Source organism: Mesoplodon densirostris, chromosome 16 (assembly GCF_025265405.1).
Source record: "Mesoplodon densirostris isolate mMesDen1 chromosome 16, mMesDen1 primary haplotype, whole genome shotgun sequence".
Classification (NCBI taxonomy): Eukaryota; Metazoa; Chordata; class Mammalia; order Artiodactyla; family Ziphiidae; genus Mesoplodon; species Mesoplodon densirostris.
The window spans coordinates 85,424,900-85,444,534 of record NC_082676.1 but is presented as its reverse complement, the minus strand read 5'-3'; the positions used below and the strand labels follow the sequence as shown (position 1 = coordinate 85,444,534).

The 19,635-nt window shown below is 59.7% G+C and overlaps 1 protein-coding gene across 1 annotated transcript in view; it reads left to right on the top strand.

Moving 5' to 3' along the window:
• Positions 1–19,635, top strand: part of SDK1 (sidekick cell adhesion molecule 1) — an 831,209-nt gene that overhangs the window by 750,389 nt on the left and 61,185 nt on the right. The window contains exons 31-34 of the mRNA XM_060079272.1: positions 2,699–2,802; positions 5,249–5,319; positions 16,451–16,586; positions 17,878–17,937. Of these exons, the coding sequence (XP_059935255.1) occupies positions 2,699–2,802; positions 5,249–5,319; positions 16,451–16,586; positions 17,878–17,937 (371 nt within the window). The remainder of the gene's footprint in view (positions 1–2,698; positions 2,803–5,248; positions 5,320–16,450; positions 16,587–17,877; positions 17,938–19,635) is intronic.

The following is a 19,635-nucleotide window of genomic DNA, read 5'->3' as shown; positions in this document are numbered from 1 at the left end:
GCCTTCCTGTCCCCTGCGACTCCCAGGGACAGTCATGGGTCCCGTGAAGTGGGAGAGCCTGCACAGCGCAGGTCTGATGCCGGGAGCTCCGCTTCCCAGGCTCCTCGTCCCAGCCCGTCTGTCACAGACCTGTCATCAGATGTCATCCAGCCATCAGACATCCTTTACTGCTCCGCTGCTGTGCCCCCGCCTCCTGGAGACCCCGGAGGTCAGGAAAGAAAGGGTGGTCTTCAAGAGCTTGACCTTTGGCCTCAGCTTCCGGAACCATTAGATAACAGTGACATACTGAATATAATGTAATAAATCAGATGCACTGCTATGTTCTAAATGGCAGCACACTAGATAATAAAAGTGCTCCATATAAACACAAGGGTCATTTCCAGGGCACCTACCGTGTGCCGGACCTGTGCTAATATTCATGTGTCCTCTCATTCAACCCTCCCAAGAAACTTCAGTGACAGATAATGTCACCCCAGCCGTTCATTCCTTATGCGGGGATTCACTGAGCACCTCCTGGGTGCCAGGCACTGCCATTGGTGCTGGGGACAAGGCAATAAATGAGGCCTTGGTCCCTGTCCCCAAGGAGTCCTGAGTCTTGTAAAGAAGACAGTTGTCAAGGAAACAGTTACTTACAAATTGTGATGGAGGAGACGAGGAAATGAACGGGGCGTCGGGGACAGTGGGCAGGGGCCAGGCATCGCCTGAAGCTGGTGAAGCTGACACCTGCAGGGCAAGAGCACTACGACCACTTCTCGGTTCTGAGCGCCGGCTGTGGGCCAGACTCCCCTCCGCCCCAGAACTCATCCCAGCAACAGCCTCACGGCGTGGGCGCTGCTGTCAACCCAGATGGGGAGACGGGGTGAGATGGAGGCCGGGGGAGGAAACACGTGGTTACCTCCGCCATTCGTGACATCCCTCCTGGGAAGCTGGGGACAGATGGGAGCTTACTTGTCTGTTTTAACTGAATAAAGGGTGTCGCCCCAAAACCAGACCGTCCTTCAGGGTGGGACTTCGGAAGCGTCTCCACTAAAGCCAGGGCCGAGGCAGCGTTGGCCGTCAGCGCTGTTCCTGGCTGTGGAATCGGGGCGCCGATGGACTAGCAAGCAGCAGGGTGCACTCGGCTCTGGGGGGCTGGGAAGCAAGAGCGCCCCTCGAGGTGTCAGCTCACAGAGGACCGCTGTCATCGGTCTTACGCAGGAGGCGATTTGAAAACAGAGGCAGAGAAAACTTTTCTGATCCTGGTTTCCAAAAATGGTTGTCAGTGTTTCAAAAAGCAGAATCCTTTCTCTAAACGAAGTGTCACCCAGAACCAGTTACAGACCAGATGGAAGTGGAGCTGCTGTTGGTTGATGCAGGGGGAATGGAGGCCCCGGACGCCCAGAGGGTCCCTCGGAGTCTCAGGGGTTCCTCAGTGCTCAGTTTGAAAACCACTGGTCTACAGGCTGGGTCAGAGCCAGGGGAAGGGCTGGTCTGAGGCAGGGAGGGCTGTGCTTAGACCAAGTTGAGGAAACTTCGGGATGGTTTGGACTCGAGGGACGGGGAGGGAGCGTCTAGAATCACTTGGGATCTTCGGGTCTGGGAAACGGGGAGGACAGCGGGGCCACTGCCTGAGACACAGCCGCTGCTGGGAGGGAAGGGGGGACGCAGGGCCCTCGTCTGCTGCTCTGGAAGTAAAACCCGAAGGGCGGTGACAGCGGCCGGCCAGCCAGCCGGGTGCTGAACGGGGCTGAGCTAGGGAGGTGCCGCCGGGGCACCGGGTTAAGGTCTGTGTGTCGTCCACACGGCGGAGTTTGTCTGAAGCTTCAGTCGTCAGTGTGGCTCTGCGCTCGGCACACGGACCGTCTGGGTGGGTGGGAGGATGGATGGATGGATGAGACGGAGGAAGGATGGAAGGGAGAGGGGAAGCCTGCAGTGGTGGCACCAAGGAGTGCGTTCGTGTCCCGAAAGTCTCATCCGTGGGCCGAGGGGGACATCGTTTCACATGGACAGCCAACACTGTCTTGGCCTTACTTAAGGTGGGAGGCAGTGTCACTTCAGGGCGAGACCCCTCTTCCGGCCTCCGACCCCCAGCCACTGACCAGTCCTTGGGCGGAGGGCGGGGGCCTCTGTCCCCTCGCCGTGAAACAGGAATCGTGACGGCTCTACCCTGCAGAGCCGCCCTGCGGCCTAGATGGGGCGGCGCTGCTCGAGCAAGGCTCCGTCGGCGGGAGGGGGCGGGGCAGGGGCAGCCCCTGGAGCCAGGCCCCGGCGGGGCTGGCACGGAGCTCCGCGGAGGAGCGCTGGGCTGCGGGAGGAGGTGCGCGCCTGCTCCCCGTGCTCCGATGCTCCGAGCCTGCGCCGGTGTGATCAGCTTCTCCCGGGAAGTCCTCCGCACTGCTCCGAGAGCAGCGATTTGCTGCGCACAGGTGTCTCTGAGTGCAGGAAGTGGTAGTCCCTTCCCAGGAGCCCTAGGCAAGCGCTCCATTCCCCCTACTGGGAAGTTCTGGGCTCCCCCCGCCCCGGGAATCTCCTGTCTCCCTAGACCGGCCAGTGAGCCAGGGCTGGGTGCTGGGAGCTGCTCCCCAGACAGTCCCGGGCGCCCGGCTCGCTGCTGCCGGGCGAGATTCAGCCGCAGCCCCAGAATGCCCGCTCCTCGCGGCCACCCGGGCCCGCGGACAGGCGGAGGGCTCTGCGGTCACGGGTCCCTTCCATGTTTCAGGCTGAGGCCCTTCACCTCCTACAAGCTGCGCCTGAAGGCCACCAATGACATTGGGGACAGCGACTTCAGCGCGGAGACAGAGGCGGTAACCACGCTGCAGGACGGTGAGCAAGGGGGCCCGCTTCCCGCTGCCGCCTTTGTGCCCCGGAACCCTGGCTCCTAGAGAGACCCACTCTCATCTTGGGCCAGGAATGGGTCAACCCGGGGAGTGGGGGCAGTGGCCGTGGGCAGTGGAATTCAATTAGCAGCAGAAGCTGGGCGCTCCTGTACAGCCCAGGGCCGTAAATCGAGACTTCAAGGGCTTCCAAATGGAGGAGGTTTCTTTGATTGGCTTCCAAACCCCGACCGACCATCCATTAGCATCCCTGAGACTGAATAATTGATAGGGTCATTAAAGATAGATGTCGTGGGGTAGTTGCGTTTTAAGAGGTTTTCCCCATTTTTCTCATTCACAAGCCACCCAGTTTTGTCACTTGACAAAAGCACAGTTAAGTGATGGAAGTGAGACCCCCTAACAGCTCCAGGTGGCTTTGCACCCGCCCTGTCCTGCTCAGAGGAATTGGGCCTGAAGATCCGTTGTGAGTTTGTTTGGCAATCGATAATCAAACCAGGCTCAAGGGAGCTGGGAGACGGTCTCCTCAAGTCCGCCCAGCAGACAGGCGGGTGCTTGGGTTGGAAAGGAATGCTGCTGCGTAACAGTGCTGGGCTCTGGTCCCGGACTGCAGCTCGCCCAGCGGTGCTTTATGATAATCCCCAGACCTGCCCCGAGCACCCTCTCTCCCCGTTAACGCAGCAGGGGAACGAGGCTCAACCCAGCCCGTGTCCGCCCGCTCGCCCCGGGACCCCCCACCTTCAGCTCTGCTCTTTCTGTAACCTGGGAGAGCGGCTTCTCCAACACCAGGCCGCCAGTGACCTGAAGGACCAGCTAAGGGGTTCCGGGGACCCTTCTAGCTCTTCAGGAGCACGCAGAGACTATTTGCAACAGAGCAGAAGCCACCAGGGCCCGCTGGTGACCCTGACGGGGACGTGCCCACCGAGCTCACGGGAGCCTGCAGCCCTACCTGCGGGGAGGAGGGGCGGGACCTGGCCCTGGGGACACCGAGGTTGTCTTTTGTGGCTCCCGCTTTAACCCCACGTTTCACACAACCAAGGTTCCACTTCAGCTGAGCACTGATGGATAGAAGAAAGAAAATGCAGCACGCTGGTTTGGGGGGGGTCTCGAGAAGGACTGTGGAAGCAGGGCGCCCCCTCCAGCCCCCCTCCGCCCCTCACGGGCTCAGTCAGAAGACGGCCTCTCTCACCCCTTTCATATTCAGATCACTCCTTTGGATGCCTTTATCGTGTCATCTTCCTTTTCGGAGATTTGCGATTTCTCTTTGCCGTGGAACGGCCTTGTGTTTTCATTGCATCCTCTCAAAGTCCAGCTCTAGGCAGAGACTGACTCCAGGGGTGGGCAGCCTTGTGCTGGGGAAGGGGCTTGGGAGCCTGGGGATGGTTTGCTAATAAACGTTTCCTTATAACAGTGTTTAGGGTACTGAGACCGCCCCGTAATTGTAATCCTGTGTGATCAGGAAAGCTGGATCAGGGTCTTAAGATAGAACAGCAGGAGGTCGGAGGGCGCAGGGTAGAGAGCTGTCCCTGGGCGGGACGGGGAGGCCTGGCAGGTGCAGGAGAGACTCACAGAGCAGGGACCCGGGGCCACGTCGGGATGGTGTGCCAGACACACCCTGGGGGCGGGGTGGGGCGGGGAGAACTCCTCAATCATTCTCCTCAAAGCCTACTTCTGAACCTTAACCGTGTGTCGGGTGTCAGGATGTCACCGTGGGGCAGCCGTAAGGAGGCCAGTCCGACTGCTGAGACAGGGCCGCACAGGCCCAGCGGGGGCGGAGGTGGGGAAGGGGTGTCAGGAAGGCCTGCTGGGCATGGCAGACGCTCCAGAGAGCAGGGCAGGGCTGTGGGCAGGGGTCACCTTGTCCCCCAGGGAGCAGGGCAGAGCCGCCACCGAGACCCAGCCCGGAGCCGACGTCCCTCCAGCCCCCGGAGGTCAGCCTCCGTCCCTGACAGTCACGTCCGTGTTTAAAGCCAAGGGCACTGTGGCCTGGCTTGATCACTTGTCCTGTTCGGAAGTCGCTCTGACCTGAGTACCTCAAAAAAATCATGCTCCTACTCTGGGGGGAGGGGTGGCCCCCGGGGAGATCTGGGAAGCGCAGGGGCTCTCCGGGCACCTCCTCTGGTGTGAGCAGCTCCCCGTGGAGAGATCCAGACTCGCGTGTCTGTCTTGGGGGTCCACCTGGGGGGAAGGTCAGGGACGTGAGCTGTGATCGCCCGACCGGGATTAGGTTCCTTCTCTCCTGGACCCAGGCTGGCGGGTGGGGGCAGGGCATCCCCAGGGAAGAGGGAGGCTGGATGCTGGCTGGCCAGCTTTCCCCGGCTCTCGGGGGCTGGGCCTGGCCCTTCCTCCTGACCGGGACCGGGAGAGAGCTGGCCCAAGCGGCCGCCGAGCACAGGCAGAACCGCCTCATCCTTGCCTTCTTCTTTCTCGTATATCAGTTCCAGGGGAGCCTCCGAGCTCTGTCTCTGTGACGCCACACACCACCTCGTCTGTTCTGATCCAGTGGCAGGTAAGGGCCCCAGAATCCCATGGTAAAACCGTTCATGCGACCACGTGGTCAGCTGGCACCTGCTGGGCCCCGGATCGGGGTGGAGTGGGACAAAGGGGACACGCCAGTCGGGCTTGCACACCGTGCGGGGAAATGGTGAGTGTAACTTCCAAGACAGGAAGTGTGGGACTGTCGTGGCATGTGTAATGGACTCGTGCCCAGCGCACTGAGGGGACCAGCAGGGCGGCAAGGGGGCTGCCCAGAGCACAGACGGGCTGAGCTTTGGAGAAGGATGCAGACAGAGCAAGGCTCCTGTGGCAAGACTGGTTCACGTCCTACCGGGTTATCGTTTGTACAGAAATTAATTCCAGCCAGACAAAACATCAACAGGGTGACATGTGTCTTTGTTAGTTCCAAGTCTTTAGTCAAACCAAGGAACCTTCTCCTAAATAATCAAATGATCCTCGGTGAGCTGTCAACAGCGCTCTAACACAACACTGAAAGCACCTGCTGCCCTCTCTTTGCCTTACTTCCACTTCTGGATCATTTTCGCTAACACTGAGGTGCCTTGAGGGCAGAAATAACGAGGGGCAGAACCGCCAAGGAAGGCTGCCCTGCCCGAGGGCGAGCCCAGCGGAGGGCAAGGGATCCAGCCAGGGCGCGGGGGGCTAATTCAGGAGCAGGGCTGGAGCTGGACCGGGCAGGCACACAGACCGACGGGCAGGGGCCAAGGGCGGTGATGAGCATGGGCACAGCATCTGGCCAACAAGGGAAGCTCCTGCGTCCAGAATGGGGGCTGCCGTCCTGGGCGGGGGCAGTGCCTACAGCCAGCAGGCCGTGGGGAGGGCAGACAGAGGGCAGGGCTGTGGTCTGGGTTCGCGCCACAGGCAGCTGAGGTCTGCCTAGGAGTGGCCTCTGTGGTCTGTGTGGGCAGGAGAGTCTTCCTCTGGGTTGATGATAATCGTCTAGATAATGCCGGAATCACATCCAGAATCAGCGGGAACCAAGCACAAATAACGGTCTGGACGTGGCCTTGGAGAGTGGAGGGGGCTTATCTCAGCCAGGTGCACTGCACTGGCACAGGAAGAAAGGGCGGGACGGAAAGGGGCAGGGAGCCCCAGGAGAGGACCAGGGCCCGGGCTCAGTCTGCAGGCCCCAGTTTGCCATTGCGTGACTCTGATCCCCAGAGGCCTCTCTGGCTCCAGCTTCCTGCTCCATAAAAACAGGAGGTCAAAGGTGACCTCTGACGTCACTGCAAGGTCTCTGATCCAAGGCCCATTAGACCTCGACAGCCCTGACTTCCATCTGGGTCTCTGATGGGAGGTGGGAAACATTCAAAATGGAAATTCAAGGTCCCGAGCGCTTCTGTTTCCCACCCTCCACTAACATGATCAACCAAAAGCAGATGGGTCCTTCGGGCTGTGCTGAATGCTGCCAGGTTTGTGCTTTGTGTGTCGGCTTGGGGTCTGGCTGCCCAGTAACTAGGTGAGCTCCTTTTCTGTGAAGGCAGCGGCTCAGGGCTATGTCACCTCACTGCCTCCGCATACATGGCCGTGGACGAGGTGCTGGCTGTCAGCCCGGCCATCCCGCCTCTGGCCGCTGGGCTGCAAGCCCTCAGCTGCGGCTAGAACACTCTGTGAAGTGGCGAGAACCGCACCAAAGGCGCTTGGCATGTGTGTCTGTCAGCTGTCCGCCTTCAGACCCCAGCAGAACAAACTAATTCCAGGAAGCCTGAACAGGAGGTGGTCAGGATGATGCATTGTGGAAATAAATGCCTGTCAACTGCCAGGCAATTGAAGTATAATTAAAATTACGAGTAATTTACTAAATCAGAGTGAGCAGAACAAAGGAACTACATTTAAATATAGATTTGCATTCCAAATGAAATGTTTCACCTGTAAACTTTTTTTTTTTTGTAATTTGTTTAAAAATGAAAACACTGCCTGTAATTTCAAGGCCGTTGACCCATTTGAATGGGCTGCCTGTCAGATCTGATTCCTCTTAGGATGATCAATCTGTGCCTTTCACGGGTCCAGTGCTGTTTGGAATCTAAGGATTTGCATGTATATTCTAGACAGCGGTGGCTTTGTGTGCACACTGAGTGCAGCTCATACTGGGCATTCACATCTCTGAATTGATCACAACATTAAAGCTGGCTGTTCTGAAACCTCCAGCGGGTCACACAGTCTGTCACTCAAATGCATTTCCCCTCGTGTGACTGCAGTGGATTTTGAGGCTGTTTTCTAGCAGAGAAAACGTCCTAAGGGACAGATCACATCATGCACGATGGACTCGGGGGAGGGGGGACTCAGTGCTGTACAGGACGCCTTCCCAAGAGGAGTGTTGCGGCTGCCTGGGCAGAGGGGGCAGGACGGCGGGGCCTCTTCAGGACAGCTCTTGGCCTTTGTCCCTTTCCTCACCACTTGCTCTGTTGTCTGCAGAGGACCAGCTCCGGCTTGGGGTGCTGAGCACCTTGAGGTGAACAGGACAGATTCCAGACCTTGAAGAGCTTCCATGTAGTTCATTGAGCTCTATGCGCATTAGTGCGAAGCCAGCGGAGGGGAACAGCTGAGTCTGGCCAGAGGGAGGTGGGAGGTGACAGGAAGAATGGTCCTCCTGATCTCAGGTGGCCTCGGCCTGCGGCGGCCTGAAGCAGCATTTCAGTTCCCCGGCCAGAGATTGAAGTCAGGTTGCCACAGTGAGAGTCCTGAATCCTGGCCACTAGACCAGTGGCCAGGGACAAGGCCCTGGCCCATCGGCTTTATAGAAATGAATTCCCACAAAGAGATGGAAAGTTGTGAAACGAGTAAAGTGTTTATTAGGAGGAAAAAGGATATGTGTGAATGGACTCACACGGGTGGACGCAGAGAGAGAGCTGCACCCTCATGGTAGTTTGAATCACTTCTATGGGGCATTTCTTCCGGGTTTCCTTCAGCCAGTCATCTAGCTTTGCCTGGTTCTGAGTCCGTATTTGGTTTATCTCGGAGTCCTCCCATGTGTGCGCGCGCATCTCTTAGCCAAGGTGGATTCTGGTGAAGAGGCCTATGGGTAGGTTGACATCACCTGCTGTGGGGTGGCACCCCATCCCTTTTGACCTCCGAGGGGCCTTTCTGCACATGTGTAGTCAGGGCAGGTCTCCTTGACCTCAAGAATGAGAAATACGTGGTCTCTTTATCTTTTATCTGGGCAGGGCTCAGCTTCTCTCTGCCCTTGTCCCCCCACAGGGGACAAACTCCAGCTGCTCAGCCTGGGGCCCATCTATCGCCTGCCTCACTCCCCCAGTAAAAGGCAGGGAGACGACTATGCAAACATCACGTACAGCCAGAGCAAACGCTCGGAGGTGTGACGGCTACCGGGCTTTGGTGCTGTGTTTCAAGGGAAGGCACGATGGAGCCGGGTTCTCTAGGGCCTCCTGTGCTCCGCTGAACCATCGGGACTTAACCCCACAGGCGTCAGAGGGAATCCCTGTTCTGTGCTCCAGGAAACGGAAGTCACGGGAAGTCATGGGCTCAGGCCTCAGGACGGCAGCAGCTGAGTTCCAGTTCTGTCTCATACTCGCCGTGAGGCCTCACACTCCATGTGGACCCTCCCCAAGCCCAGGTCCCCCGAGACCTGCCTGGTCTGGGAAAGCCCGCTGCACCGGCTCCAGCCCATCGCCGAGTGCTCGGCCAGGACTGAGGCTCGTGGTGGGAGTCCTGCCCCCTCCCCACCCGGGCCCTTCCCTCCGCTCAACCCTGCTGCCTACAAGACGCCCGCCCTCATCCTCCCGGCCGTCCCCAGCTCTCGGTTCCCTTCCGGCCCACTGGAGTGGGCCATTAAGGCCAGTGCACTCTGACCAGCTCATCTGCATTTTAACGGGGGCTTCGAAAACTGAAAAACTGCTCTGGACCCCCAAAAGCCTGCTGGTAGAACTTCTGACGTGCAAAAGGCAGAGTGAAGAAGATTTTAGAGGGGACCCTAGCCCCTTCAAGTGTCTGCCCGTACAGATGGCTGATCCAGGATGAAGTCAGCCAGAGGTGGTGTCGCCTTGACGTGAGCACACCCAGCGCACCCCCACAAGCGCCGACTAAGCGCCTGCTGTGTCCCAGGCCTGGCAGAGGGGCTGTGGGAAGATAGAAACGAACACGACACAGGCAAGGCCCGGCCTCCACGGCACATGCTAAATCAGAAACCACAGGAACGGCAGCGTCAGGGCCAAGGGCTGGGAGAAAGGTCTGCACGTGCGAAGAGAGACTTCTGTTCAGAAACCCCCTAGAGACCACCTAGGCCAGGTTCCACACATAGCAGGTACAGGGTTGAGCCCCGGAGGTTGTGCACCAGCCTGAGCCTGCCCTGCAAGGCCATCGCAGAGCCAGGACTTGAACTGGGCCCACTGCTTCTGGAACTCTCTGTGGGTCACACGGAGCTGCCCTACTGGGACCTCCCAGGACACCCAGAGTCGTAGAGGCCTCTCACATATGACAGATGGTTTATTCCAAGCTTGAGGAACAGAAAGTGTGGTTAAACCCTGTCCAGGATCCCGCGCAGGCAGGCGGGCCTTGTGCATCGCCGTGGGTCACGAGAGCCTCACTGGGTGAGGCCTTCAGAGAGGCCGCCCTCCAGGCTGTGCGACCACCTGCCCCTCCTCCCCGGGCTGGTACGGCTCCTGCTGGGAGGGCATCACGGGGGGCACGGTTTCTGGTGCGGCCAGGTGTGGACCTGCCCGCAGCTGCAGCAGGTGTGCCTCGGGACTTGGGGCTCGGCCTCTCCTCACACCCCTGCAGCATCCTCTCCTCCAGGAGGGGTTTGAGCCTGGGATCGGCAGCCTCCGCCCCCTCTCCCGTCCCCGGCACCCCAGCCCCCCAGGTGTGGACTAGGCTGGGGACCGGGTGTTTGCCGCTGGTTCCAGAGCTGCATTTGGTCCCCAGGGAGGACATTGTTATTTTCGCAAACTCCCAGCATCCTGCCTGTTGGATCTTTGGGGGGAGTTGAATCCAGTCCTTCCCATTCCTCCCAAGCTCCCCACTCCCTGAAAGTCAATTTCTCTCACTGTCATCCCATCTCAGGCCTGCGTGTCTGTAGGGTCAGGCCTGGGCCTTTGCAGGCTCCCTGCGGGGGTCTGGGTGCCTGCAGCTGCCATGACCATAATCTGGGCCTGTGTAGAGGCCTGGAAGGTGACCAGGGTGACATTGCTGGGCTGGGACTCGAGACGGCTCTGCCCACCTGCCTGTCTTCAGCTCAGACCCCAGAGAGGGAAGCCTGGGGTTTCTCATCGTCACCGCCCCTCCCTTCCCACCTCCTCTGCAGCAACGATGCCCCGGGACTCTCAGGCAGGACGCTGGCGTCATCTGGGTGGACCGGGGCTCCCTGGGTGCACAGCCGGTGCCTCACGTGAGCCTGGGTGCCGGGCACAGTCTACCAGGAGAGGGGAAGCAAAAGCCCCCCGCCCCAGGTTTTGTCTCTCGTAGCCGGGCATCTTCCCGATTAACAGGGTCCTGTGGACTTGAGGACTCTCCGTTCAGGCCCGTCTCCTGGAGTTCAGCTCCAGATGGGCCTGGCAGGGCCGCCCACGCGGGGAACGGCGCAGGACCCAGCCTGTCCCGGCTCAGTGCCGATCGATGCCCTGGCCGGTTGCTCCTAGTGACACACCCCCCCCACCCCGCCCACTGCCGCCTGAGCCCCGCCCATCCCTGCACCTCCACTAGGTGGGCTGCCTTTTCTCCCCCATCAAAGCCCCTCCTCCCACGAGGGCCAGCTCCACGGTTGCGTGCCCTGTATGTTTCTCTCTGATGCTCCAGTCTGCGGCGAGCCCTCCCTTTCTGGCACTTCGTGTGTCATAACTCAGGACGTGTCATCGACCTGCTGAGTGGGTCAGCGCTAGAAGACAAGGCTGGGGCGAGCGCTGTGCTCCCCGGCAGTGGCGCAGGGCTCGGTGGTGCAGGCAGGTCCCCCCTGCAGCAGAGGAGCTCTGCTGACCACCTGGTGGGCCTCAGCCTAGTGTCTCCACTACGGGGGGACTTGTGGGGTCCAGGCCTCCCCCCTCCCTCAGGGCCGCATCTGTGAGCAACCTGGGGTCCCCAGGGTCAGAGGCCCTGGAATTGCTTGGCCTTAGTCGGCAGAGGGCCATGGAGAATGCATCGCCGTGTCCTGGATCTTCTCTGTACAGCTTAGGTGTTGGGTGGAGAAACGTCTCTCCTTTTATTCTTACACGTAGACTTTTCCAACTTTTCCATCCATTGCATTTTTTTTTTTTTTTTTTTTTTTTTTTTTTGCGGTATGCGGGCCTCTCACTGTTGTGGCCTCCCCCGTTGCGGAGCACAGGCTCCGGACGCGCAGGCTCCGGACGCGCAGGCCCAGCGGCCACGGCTCACGGGCCCAGCCGCTCCGCGGCATATGGGATCCTCCCAGACCGGGGCACGAACCCGTATCCCCTGCATCGGCAGGCGGACTCTCAACCACTTGCGCCACCAGGGAGGCCCGTCCATTGCATTTTTTAAAGAAGGGGGTGAAATAAACGTTCTGTCACATGTTATAAGAGTTGTGTTTGAAGGGAGCCCTACAGAATAAGGATTGTAATTGGTCTCCACTGCAGCCAATAAGAAAACAGGACTAGAGTTGACGGGGCAGATTGCCACCTTCCGTCCTTATGAATAGATGTGCGTATGTTGTGCGCGCACACAAACACACACACACGATTTGCGTCTCAGCCTCTGTTGTGATGCATTAGCACTGACCCTGTCTCTGGCATCAATTAGCATTAAACGCTGAGTGGTGTCCGCCTTTACCACACGGAACCAATTTTTAAATAGGGGAGGGTGGTACAACATAAAAACCCTAAAAGCGATTCTGAAAACAACTCTGTGAACTCTAAAGGGAGAAATCTGGGAAAAAAAGAAACAAACAACACGTCAGCAACGCCCCGTATTAAGGGAAGGATCTGAAACGCTGCAGTCCTCAGAGTGGGACAGCAACCAGGACAGGAGCCCAAAGGCTGGGCCGGCTGGAGAGAAAGCAGAGGGACATCCCAGGACGCCCGGTGATGGGCCCTCTCACAGGGATGCTTCCGCATCTCCAACACTGAGGTTTTGTCCATCAAAATTGGTAAGAAAGGAAAGGACAAAATTTAGTAAAATAAAATAAAATAAAAACCATAACAAGATGGGCTTCCCTGGTGGCGCAGTGGTTGAGAGTCCGCCTGCCGATGCAGGGGACGCAGGTTCATTCCCTGGTCCGGGAAGATCCCACATGCCACGGAGCGGCTGGGCCCGTGAGCCATGGCCGCTGAGCCTGCGCGTCCGGAGCCTGTGCTCCGCAACGGGAGAGGCCACAACAGTGAGAGGCCCGCGTACCGCAAAAGAAAAAAAAAAAAAACATAACAAGAAACAGAGCCTCTCTCCCGCCCCTCAGTCAGACCCCCGGGCTTCACCCCTGTCCTCACCTCCCTTCCTGAGAGCACTCAGCTTCCCACGTTCCTCGCTGTCTGTCGATTTGGGCTTCGTTTTGGGAACGGCTGAGGGAGAGACCAGACGGCCCAATGCTGTAGAAAGTGGTCAAGGTCGTGGTTCAGCCACTGGGGCCGGACAGACAGGCGTGTGTCCCAGGGACCCTGTGTGCCCTGCTGGTCGCCTGTCCACACACGCCATCCAGGAGACACCAGGTCTGTGCTGGTCCACCTTGCCTTTCATGTCATTAACTCTGTGACTGTGAGTGGATTTTAAAGACATTTCCACCTGTGGGTGTCAGTGGCCAGCACTCAGGCAAAGGGGCGGCAGCGGTCACACCTTGGAAATATCGGGGGTCTGGTTCCAGACCACCACAATGAAGAGATTCTGGCAGTGAAGCGAATCACACGCCTTTTTTGGTTTCTCAGTGCATGTAAAAGTGATGTTTACTGTAGTCTGTTAAGTGTGCAATAGCAGTATGTCAAGACAAGACAATGTACTTGATTGAATGAAAAAGACTTTATTGCTAGAAAATGCTAACCGTCATCTGAGCCTTCAGTGAGTCATAGCAGTGACACCAAAGACCACCCTAACAAATACAACAATGATGAAAGAGCTTTAGCTACTGTGAGAATTACCACAATGTGCCACAGAGACACGAAGTGAGCAGACGCTGCTGGAGAACGGCGCTGATAGACTTGCTTGACTCAGGGCCGCCACGGACCTTCAATCGGTAAGAAACACAGTATCTGTGAAGTGCAGTAAGGCGAGGTGTGCCTGTAGCCCGCCCGTGTCCCGTTAACGTAAACTTCACATCGATGACGGTTCTGAGATTCAAATTCAACTGGGTGCCCGGTGTTTGCATTGGCTACATCTGGCAACCCTGTGAGGGAAAAGCAAAGCAGGGGAGACTCACCTGACCTGGCAGTCCCTGGGCTCTGATTTTGCGGTTCTGGCCTGACAGTCCGCAGTGTTCAGAGGGGGCCCCAGGGTCCTGCTAAGGCGGCCAGAACCAGAAGGGAAGGGGCTGGAGGTGAGCCAGCCCCCAGGTCCTCTGTGCTGGGTGTGGTGGCTGAGAAAGGTCGGGAGGGAAATGGAAACAGCCCCTCCCAGAGAACAGTCCTGCCCCCGAGACACAGCTCCCCGTGCACCCGCGGAGGGTCTGGAGCCAAGGCCCGCACGTGCCCAGCAGCCCGTCCCCTCCGGCTCCCGGTGGGCAGAGCCTCAAGGAGACATGCTCGGGGCCATTGGCGGCTCTGACGCGGCCCTCCTGGTGGCTCTCTGCCCCTGAGCTCACGCTGGGGTCTGTCGCCCCTCAGCCAGGAGGAGTGTCGTTTGATTGGATTTGCTGGGCTCCTCCAACAAGATGGACACGCGGGGATTGTCCACGTGGCGAGTCCGCTCAAGTTTCCCAGGCACGCGTGTCTGCGTCTGATGGGGAAAGTGACCTGCCGAGGTGCTTATCGTGAGGTGAGGAAGTCACCGAGGACCCGGGAAGCACCGTGAGGATGTCAGGGCCGCAGCAGAGCCGCAGTGCAGCGCCCGGGCTCGAGGGAGCACACGGCAGCTCTCGCTGGCGACAACGTGGTGACTCTGTGTCAGTGTGTGCAGGGCCCCCCCGTGTCTTGGGAACCACGCTTGCTGTCTGCGCTGCCCCGCTGGAGAGTCTGGGGAGCCGAGGATCCCACACTGTCCACATCCGCTTGGTTCCTGGGTTTGGGACGGAGTAGCAAGAAGTCACAGAGAACGGACTCGTGTGAACATCAGATCCTGGGGGCGCCTGGGTTCAGGGACTAGGACTGAAGGGTGAGAGTTCGGACAGCAAAGCCCGCGGGTGTCCCGGGGCTGCCGTAACAGGTCACTGCAAACTGGGCGCCTGAGCACAACAGGGCTCTACTGTCCCACAGTTCTGAAGGCCAGGGTCCAAGATCAAGGTGTCGGTTAGCTCTGAAGACACAGGGGGCACCCTCCCTGCCTCTCCCCAGCTTCTGGTGGCCGCGGCCGTCCTCGGTGCTCCTTGGCTTCTAGACGCATCCCTCCAGCTTCCACCTCTGCCTTCACGTGACATCCTCCTTATGTCCAAACGTCCTCATCTTTGGGTCTGTTTATAGTCTCAGCATTTGTCAGATAATGGCTAGATTGTATATTGCCTCTTAAAATGTGCTTTGTCTTCATGGATCCATCACGTTGAACATTTAGGTGCCTGTGCGAATTAACTATTATAATACCTGACGGTGTTCATGAGTCCAAAGTCTGAGATTATGTTTGCAAGCAATTTTGCTGTCAGTGCCCTTCCAGCTGGAAGGTCGTCCTGTTGTCTTCGTGTCATTGGAAAGACCCAGAGAGGATTGGTTTAGGCATTGTTTTCTTTGGGGGGTGGGTGGGCGGGGGTTAGTCCCGAGCTTGTATTTGTAGGACTCAGGACAGCACACCTGCAAATGTTTGTGTAGCATAGATTTCCAGACGTGTAACTGCTGAATTAAAAGGCAAGTGCATTAAGGACTTAGACAAATAAGATGGAACTGCCCTCCCAGAAGAAGCCAGTCATTTCCTTAGGGCCCTCCCTACCACTGTGTGGCCTCTTCCTAACTTGATTACATCTGCAGAGACCCTATTTCCAGACAAGGTCTCACGTCCATAGGTACCGGGGGTTAGGACGTCAGCGTATCTCTTGTGGGGACACAGTTCAACCAACAACAGAGGGGCTTTCCTACCAAAGCTGTGGCCTCCATTCAGGCACCAGGACGCTGTGTACCAAGGCGCAGTGGCGTCACTTAGGCAGTGGCCTTGTAGAGTCACAGGAATCCAGGGAGCGTCCCTGTCCCCGGCCAAGGCCTCGTGACCCCTCCAGCCAGGGGTCATGGGCATGCCCTTGGTCCGTCTGTCTGGTCACAGTTTGGGAGGTTTGATCCTTTCCTCGCTGAGGATCCCAGAGGGGAAACTGGAGCCCGAAGCCCCTAAGACCGGGGTCGGTGCCGTGGCCTCACTGGGATTCTGTGTGGAATGAGACGACCTTTCTTCTACTGACAGATCTGTCAGCCACAGGGAAAGGGACAGTCGGCGGGGCCCCGCCTGACCAGACCCTGCGCCCAGAGTGGGTTTGCACGGGTCCTGGGCTCACGTTCTCCCTCGAGCTGAGCCTCATCACCGAGCTACCTGTCACCTGGCTTCCACCGGGTTCTTAAGAGTCAGACGAGCCCCGCCGTCACGCACTGACATGGAAGAGGGAGGTGTGGGTTCCAGCCTGTGCCTGAGTCGGGCAGAGTGGGGGGTGACTGGGCACACGGAGGGGTCAGTGAGGTTCCCAGTGCGACGGCCACGGCCTGGGTGGACAGAAGGGACAGGGACTGAGGGGACGGGGTGAGGCCAGCGGCGGACGATGCAGAGCCAGGCCACATCCCCGGTTCCCTTCAGGTCCTGGGTTGGCCCACTACGGCCAGCTTCCTCGCCCGTCTGTGACCTGGGCCACGGTCTCTGGCCTCAGCCCTGGGGCTCGGGGGTTTGGACTGGACGTGGATGAGATGCCCGTGCTGCACTCACCAGCACCAGAAGCCCCAGGCTCCAGGGAAACAGCCGCACGGCAGGCCCTGTCCCCCCAGAGTTCCCTCGTCAGTGTGACACCTGCCTGTTTTCTTGCAAACAGCTGAGGGCCCTCCGTGTGGACTGGTGCGCCCCTCCTAGCCAGGCGGCCACACGTGAATCCAGGCGCCCTAACTGAGGTGTCTTTGCAGCCCCCGAGGGACGAGAGCCTGAACGGCCTCCTGCAGGGATACAGGATCTACTACCGGGAGCTAGAGTACGAGGCGGCCTCGGCCACTGAGTCCAAGACGCTCAAGGCGCCGTCCGCTCTGCGGGCCGAGCTCACAGGTGAGCCCTCTCGTCCCCCTGCCCGGGCCCGGCAGCAGGGAGGTTCCTGTGACCGCGGTGCATCCGCCCCCCGGGCCTGGGCCTCGGGGGCTGGAGGAGGTGTGGCCCTGCCCCCTCCCACCGACGGCGCGCACGGCCCAGAGGTGCCGTGAGCAGAGGCCCCCGGCCGGTGGGGGACCGGGGAGGCTGCCCGGAGGGGGAGCCATCTGAGGTGACTGTCAGGGTAAAAAGATGTCACTGAGGATGAGACGGGAAGCGGGGGACGCAGGGCCCAGCACAGCTCGGTGCGGGTAGGCAAGCAGAGCGGCAGGGACTTGGGTGGGGCAGGGGTCAGCCAGCCAGTGCAGGGCGTGTGCTGTGTGGGACTGCCCCAAGTGGAGCAGGTTTGGGGTGCGCCGGGGCGGCTGCAGGGAGCCCCGGCTTCTGTCCCGGCTCCTCTGTCTGCTCGCCTGCACCCTGCCAGGCCCCTCCGCGGACTCTGACGGTCCTTCCAGCAGCCGTCGAGGAAGCTCTGGAGTTGCTGGGTGGGCCGCCACACTCCCCCCTCCTCTCTCTTCCTGGCATCCCACACGCTGTCAGAGGAGATACTTGAGCCTTAACCCCTGCGCGCCGGGGTCGGGGCAGGCCGGCCGGGGAGCCGGGGCCTGCTCTGCCGGGGCCTGCTCGGGCCCCGCGTCTCGGCGAGGGTCCCATGTGCTATGGGCAGCTCCCGTGCTCCCTCCCCAGCCCGCCTTTTGGGGCCTCGGGGCTGCAGCTCAGCCCTGGCCCCGCCAGGAGGAGGACTGGCTCAGTCATGACCCCCAGTCTCAACGTCATCCCGGGTGTCCCTTGCTGACATCCAGACCACAGCAAGCGTCTCCCCGGGCTGTGTCACAAAATCAGATCCGTGGAATAAGAGGGTGCGGTGGGGTCTGTGCTCCTGGCCCCTGTTTGTCATCTGCTCGCCCCCTTCAGCCCGGGGCTCTACCTGAGCACAGGTAGCCTGACGAGGCACCTGTGCAGGCGTTGCCCAGGAGACGCCGATCTCCATCTCCCCCTGTGCTGCTTACGCTACCTCGTGCCGGAGGCGAACTTGACCCATTTAATCTGAGGGGTGAGCACAAGCCACCCCCTCGTGGGCCGGGGGGCCTGGCAGGTTCTCCAGGCAGTGCGGGGGCCCCGGCGAGCGGACCCCGCCACGCAGTGGGTGGAGAGGCTTCCCGGCCAGGCCCCGGCCCCGCGCCCGCAGCCCGTCACGCGACAGCTGCTCCCTGTGTGCTGACCGCCTTTCTGCTCTGCTTGCCCCTAACAGCCCAGAGCAGCTTCCAGACCGTGAACAGCAGCTCCACGTTAACGACATACGAGCTAACACGTAAGTGGCACCGCCCTCAGCAGGAGCCGCGTGGCCGCGTGGCCGTGTGGCCGGGAGCAGCCAGGCAGTGCCGCGTGGCCTCTCGGGGGGCCCAGTGGAAGCAGCTTGGACTCGTGGCTCTCGTTTCTGGGATTCCCCCTCAAACGCTGCTTCGCAATATGCCGGAACCACCAGGGAGACAGGAAAGGAAACTTCTAGAAGCAGAGGCTGGTAGTGTGGGGTCCTGGCAGCTGGTCTTCGAGTTTGGGACAGGAGGAAAGGCAGAGTGGGCGGATCTCCTCTCTGGCTCCTTCGACATATTTTTTAAGCCCCTTTCTTATTGTGGTAAAATACACATAACACACAGTTTGCCATCTTCACCATTTTTAAGGGTCCAGTTCAGGGGCGTTAAGCACATTCACACTGTTGGGCAACCATGCCCACCGTCCGTCTCCAGAACTTTCTCATCTTCCCAGACTGAGACTCTGCCCCCACGAAACACGGACGCCCCGGCCCCTCCCCCAGCCCCTGGCCCCCACCCCCTACTTTCCATCTCTGACCCTGGCTCCTCCAGGGGGGACCTCACAGAAGTGGGGTCGCACAGTGTTGGTCCCTCTGTGTCTGCTGGGTTCACTTCCGGTTTCACCCGCGCTGTAGCGTCAGGGTCTCCTTCCTTCTCAAGGCTGAGGGACAGTCCCCCGCGTGCTCACAGCCCAGGTATTTATCCATCCGTCCTCCATTCCCCTCCAACCAAACTGCTTCCCCTTGGATTCCTGGCTGGGGACGGGTTTCAGCAACCGAGGGCAAGGCTGAGGGGCCCCGATGCGATTCACTTCAGCACAAAGTGGCTGGATTAGAAAGAGGATAAATGGGGGAGGGGGAGCCGGCCCTCCCCCGGCCCCAGGTGTGCAGGCACTGGCTGCCAGCCCGTGCCCTTTCATCCCACCACCACCTGGGCCAGCTGACCAGCCTGGCAGCCGGGGCGGGGCTCACGGAGCTGTCCCACTTCCCCAAGCTTCACCTCGTCCATCCGTCGTGTGCTCACTCACCCCCACCCATCGCTCCCTGGTTGTTTCCTTGTCTCTCCGCCAAGTCCCTCCTGGGCCGGGCACTCCCCCAGATGTGACCTCCCCGAGGAGCCAGGTGAAGAGTCAAGTGCAGGCCCGGCCCCAGTGAGGAGGGCTCCCTCCCGGGGTCTCGTCCAGGCCCTCCAGTCGTGGTTATGAAGTGCGGGAGGGGCGGCCCCGACCACGCAGCAGCGTCCACTCAGGTGTGTCTCCGTGGATTCCCGGGCCACACGAGTCCCGGGGTTGAGATGAAGCCTGGTGGTTTGTCTGGCAGCACGGCTGGACCACGTGGACAGAACCTTGACCATGAAATGTACACATATCGGCAAACCGAGGCCTTTGAGGGTTTTTTTTTTTTTTTTTTTTTTTTTTTTCTTTTTGCGGTATGCGGGCCTCTCACTGTTGTGGCCTCTCCCGTTGCGGAGCACAGGCTCCGGACGCGCAGGCCCAGCGGCCATGGCTCACGGGCCCAGCCGCTCCGCGGCATATGGGATCCTCCCAGACCGGGGCACGAACCCGTATCCCCTGCATCGGCAGGCGGACTCTTAACCACTGCGCCACCAGGGAGGCCCCTTTGAGGTTTTAATGGCCGTGTCCTGGGAAGAAAATGACGTGTGAATCCAGACACCTCGCCCAGGCCCCGTAGCCAGGC